This window comes from Syngnathus acus, chromosome 20 (genome assembly GCF_901709675.1).
Source record: "Syngnathus acus chromosome 20, fSynAcu1.2, whole genome shotgun sequence".
NCBI lineage: Eukaryota > Metazoa > Chordata > Actinopteri > Syngnathiformes > Syngnathidae > Syngnathus > Syngnathus acus.
The window spans coordinates 8,289,746-8,300,000 of NC_051104.1; the positions used below are offsets into that span (position 1 = coordinate 8,289,746).

Below are 10,255 nucleotides of genomic sequence, written 5' to 3' on the forward strand. Positions count from 1 at the left end.
AAGCAAGACATTAGCATATCGCAAATCAATGCTCCATTCTTGTGCAATCGCATGCGCTATCCATCTATAAAAAAGTGTTTCAAAACGTGTGCCTTCCAAACACGTACTCAAGCCATGTCATTCTGCTTTTGATACGACAAATAACAGGCAGGCAGGGCAATGAGTCGGGGAAAAAAGCTGCAGGAAGAGAAAGAAAGAAAGAAAGAAAAAAGAAACCCACCACGCAAAAGAACAAATGACGTGATTCCTATTCTGCATGCTGCTCAAGTGCGAGGCCCTTTCCACGCGGGGTGCCAATCAAGCCGTGATTAGACTTGGCTGATGGCGGCAGGCGGACCTCTCAGCTCTCACTAGTACTCACCTCTTTTTTTGATTGCGGATAAAAAAAGAAAGAAAAAAAAAAGGCTACTTCACTTTGACTCTTGGGATGTGAAGGAAAGCGCACGGGAGGAGCAGAACGTTAAATTGGGCCCCCAGTGCCCCCTATAGGCCCCCCAAATCATCTGTGTGTGAGCGACATGCCACATCCCTGTCTTTGAAGACACTTTGATGGTTTTCGGCTTCCATCGTATGCCTGGACAGAAAGGCCGCCGGAAGCTAAGCCCTAACCCGGGAAGATGTATCTGCCGAGAGTCAGGAGCTCCGTCCGGGCAGGCAAGTCGTCGAGTCACTACCTCGTTCGTACGCACGCCTGGGCGTTTGGTATGTTAAAAAAGACCAATATGAGTCAGGGCAAAATCGTTTCCGACAAAGAGCGAGCGCGGTAGAAAAAGACACAAAGACAAAAAAACAAGTGCAGGAATTGGGTTGCATAAGTGTACAACAGGGAATGCCTATTTTCCAAACGAAATTGAAACTCGGAAGGAACCTTTGTGAAATGTCATCTGATTTATGACAAGAATGTGGCATTTGAACAGGGGTGTGTAGACTTTGCATACCCATGCAGTCTAAAATATCGGAATATTATCATTGCGGTAATTGCCTCTCCTTCTACGGCACGCTAATGCTCTTAACATAGTTGAGTGCGCTACGCTGAGCCGCAATTAGCATTCACGCTGCAATAAAGACAAAAAGCCTCACGAACCCCGTGCACCCTTTGACACGAAGAAATACCGTGCTCTCTCATTTTCAACGGAATGGCCATGAAAATCATCACAACAAGCAAGCCTCAGATATATCGGCATGTGTAACGAGTAAAGAGAGCCAATGATAGTCACGCACACATCTGGGTGTGGTGAAATTTGTCTCTGCATTTAAGCCATCCCCGAAGGGAGCAGCGAGCAGCAGCGGTGCCGCCGCCGCGCCCGGGAATCATTTGGTGATCCAACCCCCCAATTCCAACCCTTGATGCTGAGTGCCAAGCAGGGAGGCAATGGCTCCCATTTTTATAGTCTTTGGTATCCGGCCGGGGTTTGAACCCGCAACCTTCCGGTCTCAGGGCGGACACTCTACCACTCGGCCACTGAGCGATGTCCCCTAGTGGCCGTGGGCAACATAGCCAGCCGGCCAATGTTTTGGCTTTTTTAATGCGCACAAATTACAAATAGAATGGCACATATATTAAGATCCATGTCAAGCTTACCAATATGGCGCTGCTACTGAAGAGCACTGGAAATGATATCATTTTTTTTTCAATAAAAGTCGGCAACCCAAAGAAAGTCACACTTGGCTATATGAAATGTTCATTTGATGGGTTTGAATGTGTTGCTAGCAAGTGTCATGAAAACAATCATGAAACAAATAGAATAGGAACAACAAACTGTTACACTTTTACAGATAAATTCAACATCAGCAATAAAATGATAGCGTTTAGTCCGATAAAAACAGAACAGGAGGAAGAAGAAATTGCCGCCCGCGCACGCAACACTTCAATGACGAGCGACGACGGCCTTAATGCCTTTTTACGGGCAGAGCGCCCAGGCCGGGGTCAGAGTACGAGCAGATAAGAGAGGGAAAGCACAAGCAGAAAGTCCAATTCCGGCAAAAAGTCAAGATGATGTGATTCAACATAGCGACTGGCCATCACAACACGCCCGTCTCAAGAGCCAGCGTTTTCACTGTCACTGGCCGCATTCCTCCCCGACGACTTTTCCCCAAAAGCACCAAAGTCAGAACATTCAACAGGTTTTTGTGTGCTCAGCCTCCAGTCTAGCAAGTGGGTGAGCTTTTATGCACCCCCGTGTCACTTTTCGGGGAGCTGCGCAAGCGGGAGGATTTTTGCAAAAAGGCACCGAATGCTGAATGGGGGATTTTGGGGGAAATAACCCTTTGACCTTTTCAGCAGCTCCCAGGGCAGGCAAAGAAACAAAAAAAAGAAGCGGATGCTAACGTGCGCGGTGCATGCCGAACCAGCAGGGTGGCGCTATAGGCTGTAATCCTGAATCAGGCAAAGTCTGGCAATGTCGCAATGCTCGTGCGTAATAAAAATGACCTTTTGATCACGTTACGACGTCAAACACCTGCACGTGCTCGGCCGCCTGCCTGCCATCCTCTGGCTTCTGATGTCCTCTGCCTGCCTTTTCTAAACTTCCCTGCCCTGCCCTGCCCTGCCCTGCCCTGCCCTGCAGTCGGGAAAACCTTCGAGCTTTTTTTTTCCCCTTTTCTTTCTTTAGCTTGGAGGCAGGAAAGATAAAGGGTGCGTGTGAGGAGTTTCCCACCTGCAGCAGACGTTCACCTGGTCCGAAACAGGGAGGGCGTTTCTTATCGGCCCGCAGCGACGGGACGTACCCGAGACCCGAGCCTATTTCCAATGCAACGATCACAACTCGTCGCTACGTCGTCAATGGCATAAAGCAAGTGTCACTGCTCAGCATTCGAGTGACTTTGAAGACGAGATGAAGCGGCCCTCCCTCGTCTTCCTTCCTATTTGCTGTATCTGACCTCTGGCGGATGACGCCAACAAATATGGCGACTTGCCCCGACATGCCCCGTCCGTCCCAGCTAGCGCGCCTCGCGTAGTCGCAATTTCTTGTTTGAATTGTACGAACTTCTCAAAAGGTTGTGTGTTGTTTTGGAGGAAAGCCGCTTTGGGATTAGTGCCGCTTTACAGAGCGCAACGCTGAAGCGAAAACACTCGCAAGACGGCGTGTTACAACTAATTTAGAGTCAACATCCTTTTGACGCGCCGCCGCCGACGCTATTGGAAGCCACGAAAAGCAATGTTTTGTTAGGGCGCCCTGGAAGCTTGCAAAGATTGCTCCTGCTTTGTGGCTAAAACATTGTTTGGTAAGCCTCATAATAGTGCAGGTGAGCCTGGCATTTGCCTTTTCACATGTGTTGGCTTTTTTTATTTGGAAAAAATCAACATCAATTCCAGATCATAAATATGTGGTTGGATTTTGTCCCGCGTGAGCTTGCTACCTAGCACCATTTGACTTAGTCCTTATTTTGAAAAGGAACATCCCAGTCATATTTACCCTCTACTGTAAAAATGATTTCAAGAAATGTCTATAGATAAAACACTTTGTGTATTCCTAAAGGATTTTGACGATTCATATGGAGCCTAGCAGACTACCGAACAAAACGCTGGCTAACTTGTGAACCAAGAAACATTTTCAATTCCGTACATTTTGGTGAAAATTCTACTCTTGAATGTTTTTTGTCTCAAGTGAGAGGAGAGTTTTTTGTCAAAAGTAACAGGTGTCAGTCATGGGCTGACTCACCTACAGAGTGCACACACACACACACACACACACACACACACACACACACACACACACACACACACACACACACACACACACACTCACACACAGACACACGCACGCACACGCACGCACACACGAACGCACGCACGCACGCAGACACACACACACACACACACGCACACACACACACACACACACACACACACTCTGTAGCCCAACCCCCTGGCCCTCTTTCACCTCGGTTCAAAGTGGCTGTGGCTGTCTAGCCTTGGCGTTTAATGTTTAAGTATTGGGAGCGGCCCCGAGGAGAGCAAATAAAAAGCCTTTACACATGCCGGATAGCTGTGATTCCAACATTTACTGTATTGTGACATTCCCATTGTGAGCGGCGCGCGCACACCGCTGCCGCCGCCGCCGTCCTTTTTGGCTCCAACTCTCCAGGGGCAAAAGAATGTTCGGGCAAGGTGAAAAGCACAAGTGGCGACTCCACGGCAGATGTTAAAAAGAAATAGGTGGTCATTTGATTTTTCGATTCAAAATGAGTCAAAAATGAAATAGCCATGGCTTTGCTAAATGCTCATTTCGAAAAAGTACAGCTAGCCACCTGAAAAAAAGTATTTCTACTTGGTTACTTCTCACAAGACAAAGAGGAAAGCCTATTTGCCGCCAAGGCAAACAACCCGGAAAGCCTGATACTACTTACATGTTTGTGCGCCATTATTCCCGCACTCCTAATCCGTCTAACAATGTTACAAAACATTCCGACACGAGGAGGCTTTAAGGTGCTAATTGGGAGCAGGAGGAGGTGAAGACGACTCAAGTCATGTCAACAGCGCTACCTTCAAACAAATGATTCCTCAAAATGTCAGTCAGAAGCCAACACTGCTGGCCAAAGCTAACGAGTACACATTTCAATGCAGCTCTCCTTACCTTTGCGCATTTCCCCGCCCCGCGCCTGCTTGAAAGTGCCTTTGGATCTTCACCCGACCGAGCTGATCACGGGCGGAGAAACTGCCTGTGGGGGCGATGACAGTATATAAATGACAAGTGCAGACTTTCTCCAGTTTCCATAACATGCCCTCTCAAATGTTCATTGGTTGACTTCATACTATGCTTGTCTGATTGTTAAAAAGTTGGAAAGAGATGCGTTCAGAGAAAAGAAGCAAAAGTGGATTAGCCGTCACACACACGAATGGTGTAAGAATTGTACTAAGTTCATTTTGGTTTTCCTTTTTAATGACTTCGCTGGTTCTTTTATCTCAAACAAATGATTTTAGGTGCATTAATAATAATAATAATAATCCGACCTCAATCCCTCAACAAGTGTTTGTGGGGAAGCAGCCTACCAAAAAAAAAGTGGGGGTTCCACCCCAGCCCAGTAGGTGGCAACAATGAGCACTGGATTTACACCAATGATCCAAATCCAGGAGATCAACCTGGCAAATGCACTTTTTGCTTCAAAGGTCAGGTGCATTTGCTACTTTTTGGATGTAGTCACACGTTACTATAATAAATAAGGTTCTACTCCCTCCAGGCGGCCAGCACTAACTTTCATATTAAGGGGAAGTAGCATTGCGTCGAATCTGGCCACAACACAGACCTCCGCCAAGGCAGAAGGACAACTCCAACGGATTCATCACATCATGAACATTTTGAAACAGCTTTTCATTCCACTCAATTGTCCCTCAGGGTATCATCACTGCAGCGTCTCAATGGGATGAAGGGGAATAATAAATCCAACAATTCAGCCACCGCTTGCCAAGCGTGCGCCATCTTTTGGCGGCGGCGGCGGCGGCGGACAACGTGGGCGAGTGGCAGGTTGGTCGGCGAGCCAACGTGGAGGTCGGCCAGGGTGAGCTTTAATGAGACGCAAAGCGCGACCAAAGACTGCCATCCAAATCATGCACACGCTTCCTGTTGTTACGTATATACCCTTCCTGTTATGTAGTATATACTAGTCAATGATTTGACACACCAACTGTGCTTTGTTGTTGTTTTGACACCACCATATTTCATTTGCTTCTCATTTGTGGTGGCAAAATGTTGGAAGCAGGGAATTTATTTGCAAAAAAGACACAGCAAGTTGCCCATATGGAATGGGCAGAATATGAAATAGACCAAGTCAATCCAAAATGTATGTCTTAGAAGAAAGCAAAAGAAACACTCACTATTGCAGCAGGCCACAGGAGAGCAACAGAAGCAAGCAAAGAACTGACGAGACAACGTGGTCCACCTGCCAAATATGATGAACGTGTTTGTGCTCTACAAAAAAGATGGTTTTTTTTTTTTTAGCTTTACGCAATGGAATGAGTGGCTTTTATGAGTTCTAACAATGACAGGAAGAATCACTAGCTAGTATGCATAGCCAAGCATGTAAGTATTGGTGTCAGGCTTCGGAGTGGAGTAATGGAGCAGGGCGACCAAGAGCAGCTTGGACCAGGGTTTATTGAAGCAAACTCAAAGGACTCGGCAAACTGACGTGACTAAACAACAAACTAACAGGACTGACCGACCAAAACGTGCAACAAAAGACAGGAACCAAACAAACCTCATGACAGTGAGCTATGCATTGTCCACATCTCATGCAATGCTCCGACGGCGAGTGACACACAAACAGAACTTAAATACAACACAGGTTACGAGAGGCAGGTGAGTGTGATTACACTGATCATGGGTACACAGGAAGGGAGGGGCGAGCACACAGACACGCTGACAAACTATGGACATGATCAGGGACACATAGCAAAAGGGGGGACGAGACATGACAGAACCCGAACAGAAACCATGGCAACCTAGACATCTAACAAAACTGGGGACGAGACAAGACAATTGGCTTACATTGAGTGAAGATCCTTAATTGGATGGGGTTTTACAATCAATAAAAAAAGTCTTTTTTATCATTATGAATTTTCTTTTAATCTGCTTTGAGATAATCGGATGATGATGATGATGACAATTTGATGACGATTTCTTTGTGTGTCTTGGCATGTGAAGAAATTGACAATAAAGCAGACTTTGACTTTGACTTTTTGACTTTGACAACTACTGGTGTAGACCACAAGTAGAATTCAGAGCAAATGAATCAAGTGGTCGCTCATGGGGATTGAGAGAGAGAGAGAGTCTTGGTTGCTTTTCTGGGTGGCTTTGACGCGCGTACGTGCGCAACGAGGGCGCGCGCAGCTTTGGAGTTGTCCCGTTCTGCCACTTTTGCAACATTTGGAACATTTTGGGCTTTCCAAAAATAGCCGTGCGTGAAGGTTCACGGGGGTAGAGCGGCAAAATGGCGCTTTTTTATAATTGCTGTTTTCCCATGGAGGAGCCCCTCCCTCCCTCCCTCCCTCCCTCCCTCGCTCCCTCCCTCCCTCCCTCCCTCCTTCCCAGCGACGCAACACGCAGGTGGAAGGAAGGAATCTTTGCTTTTTGTGAGTGGGTTGGTGTGGGCTAACATGCAGAGGGCGAGCCAATCAAGTCCCTCCCTCCCTTGCTATAGATCGCTGCTATAATACAAAGCAGTAAAAAGCGGGTCGCCTCACACAAGCGGCTGCAGCTCGACTTGAACATCCGACGGGTTTGGTTTTTTTCCCCCTCCTTATTATTTCATTTGGTTTCAGCTTGCTCCTTTAGAAGAGCAAAGAAGAAGAAGAGGGCAAAAAAAGCCTCCTTGGATGTTCGTCCCCTTCCCGTGCCATTCATTTCCGCACCTGCTGCCGTAGAAGAGAACCGGAGGGGGGCGAGCGACAAGGGCACCGAGAGAGCCGGCAAAGGCGCACCGAGTGGCGGCCGGCCACCTCCTGAAGGACACACACGCACCCACACCCACACACTCACACACACACACACCTTCTCCCTCCTCCTCCCCTCCCCCCCCCTCCCCACCCTGTTCATCAACATGCTGCTGTGGATCAGAATAGTCCTGGTCGCCGTCGTCTGCTCGTCCTTGGCCGTGTCACCCGGTATGGGATGCGGACCGGGCCGGGGCTACGGCCGCAGGAGGCACCCCAAGAAGCTGACACCTCTCGCCTACAAGCAGTTCATCCCCAACGTGGCCGAGAAGACCCTGGGGGCGAGCGGCCGCTACGAGGGCAAAATCACACGCAACTCGGAGCGATTCAAAGAGCTCACGCCCAACTACAACACGGACATCATCTTCAAGGATGAGGAGAACACCGGCGCCGACCGGCTCATGACTCAGGTAAGGTGGGTGCACGCGCGCCCGTCCGCACGCACGCACGCTGCAGCGCGGCGCGGCGCGGCGCCACCGAGCCGCCTTTTTTCCCCACTCCGTGAACGCACCATCCCCTGTCAGCTCGATTGCGCACCTCCAAAGTGAAGTCTTTTAGCCCCCTGGTGAACTCTACGCATTATCCACGGCTACGCGCAGCCGAAACCGACCCCGCACTTTTTATTTATTTATATCATATCTCATTTTATTCCCCATACATATATATATATTATATATATATATATATATATAGAGAGAGAGAGAGAGAGAGAGAGAGAGAGAGAGAGAGAGAGAGAGAGAGAGAGAGAGAGAGAGAGAGAGAGATGAAAAAAAAGTATCAACGCGGCAGCGCGCATGCAGACAGTCAGGGACGCTCGGCCTTCATGCTTGGTGACAGTGGACTTAAAATATTCATGCGCAAGCCTTGTTCCTCGTATCTATATTTGTATCCTCCTCCAGCTGCTCCCTATTAAAATAAAAGCAAGGTGGGCATAATTTGGAGTCAAATTGGCTTGAATTGCGCGGGGATTTAGACTAAAGGTGGCATTCTTTTTTTTGCGTCATTCGAACGGGTGGGGGTGGGCGGTTCTCGGGTCCGGGTCACCATGCATCAAGACGCAAATTGATAGAAAAGGACATTTTTTGGGGACGTGTTTTTTCCTGCTGGTGAATTATTTACGAAGTCGATTTGGCTCGTCGTGGTCCTGATGGGGATGCTGGTGGTCCTGATGAGGGCCACACGCGAGCTAAGGAGTCGAGATGAAATATTCACTGTGCGTGCGTGCGAGCGTGCGTGCGTGCGTGCGTGCGTGCGTGCATGCGCTCGCTCGCTCGGTCACTCCCTCTAGTCTTACTCCCGCGATTCTACCCCCCCCCCCCCCCCCATCATCGCATCTCCTCTCGGCGCAGGAGTCGTGCACGCACGCACGCACGCATCCCGGGACGGACGCAAAATTGTGGCCCACGATCTGAGTGTCTGTGATCATTGATGAGAACAGCACAACTCCACGCTGGGCGTATTTCACGGTTGCGATATCTGTTGCTTTTGCGTGTTCTCGCGCTTTTTGCAGTGGAAAGCCACTAAAGCCGCGAGTGGGCCTCTCCGGCTGAATAGTTCCAGTCAAGAGCAAAAAGGAGCTACTTTGTTTGTCCGCGGCATAAGCGCGGTCACATGGGGATTATTAAGGCTACAGTGGCGGTGTTGCGCGGCTTTACGCACGGAGCCGCTCGCAGTGGGACGTTTGCGCATGCACGGGAATTTACGCATGAACGTAGGAGAGCTTATATGGAAGAATCAATGCATTTTGTGCTCGTGGACGGACGCGAGCCGAACGGTCAGCGTAAGCTTCCTGAACAGAGCGCACTAAATGAAGTCATTAGTCGCTTCCTTTCAGCCTGCAAGTGTTCGTTGTACGGATGGACTTTGCGTTCTTGTTTTATGATCAAGTCGAGCTTCATTGACAGGAGCTAATTAAGCGTGAGATCATCTCGCCCGGGTTGTCAAAACGGCTGTTTGCGCTGACAGGTAGCTGAGAAGTGTTTCCTCCGACCAAATCATTTGTCAAGCAGATTAAGAGCTTGGCTGTTGGACAACTTTAACCCCCTCCTTTCCGAAGCACAAAGTCCTTACGGTGGCTGAGCACAATTTGGCTTGATTTGCGGCACACGACCTGATGAATTAATAAATAGGGGCCCTTTACGGCTCACTTAGAATGTGTCTTTTCCCCCCTTCTGCGTTTATATGCAGTGCATTCTACAAGTGTGATATGCTCATAAAGGTGATAGATGTGTGCGGACTGTTGGAGAAAAAGGGACCTTGTGGACAGACAGACAGACAGTCTGTCAGTCAGCAGGCGACTTAAGGAGGGAGGCGCGTCACCCCCCCGACTTTGCCGGACCAGAAGAATAAAAGTGGTCCCTGAAAAGCCTCGTTGTGATGTTTTTATTTGACATATCGCTCGACTATGCAAAAAAAAAAAAAAAGAGTTGTCTTGGAGAAGGGGAAGCATCCTCGCCTTTAAGATTTATTGATTATAAATTTATACCTGCTGCCCTTATAAAACGAGCCGTGCCGCGTTCAGTGGCACATAAACATGGAAATAGAGAAGGAAAAAAAAGGGGGGGGGTGCTCGCACCTTCTCATGCAGACCGATATGTTATAGAGCAGTGAAGCGAATGTGGGCTCTTATCAATATTTCATCGTGGGCTTCCCCCCCCCCCGCCCCTTTATCCGAGATGTGCCCTCTGACGCCGCTGCGCCGTGCCGAGAAATGAAAATGCAAGCTCACATTTAAACATCACACCAGCAGCTCCATCCATGCAGACAGAGAAGGAAAGGAACATCTTTTGGATACCATTCACGCACGAGTTTCTAACTGCACAACCT

General features: G+C 48.7%; 1 protein-coding gene across 1 annotated transcript in view; it reads left to right on the forward strand.

Moving 5' to 3' along the window:
- The first annotated feature begins 7,134 nt into the window (after positions 1-7,134).
- Positions 7,135-10,255, forward strand: part of shha (sonic hedgehog signaling molecule a) — a 5,659-nt gene continuing 2,538 nt past the window's right edge. The window contains exon 1 of the mRNA XM_037279394.1: positions 7,135-7,839. Within this exon, the coding sequence (XP_037135289.1) occupies positions 7,537-7,839 (303 nt within the window). The 5' untranslated portion in view covers positions 7,135-7,536. The remainder of the gene's footprint in view (positions 7,840-10,255) is intronic.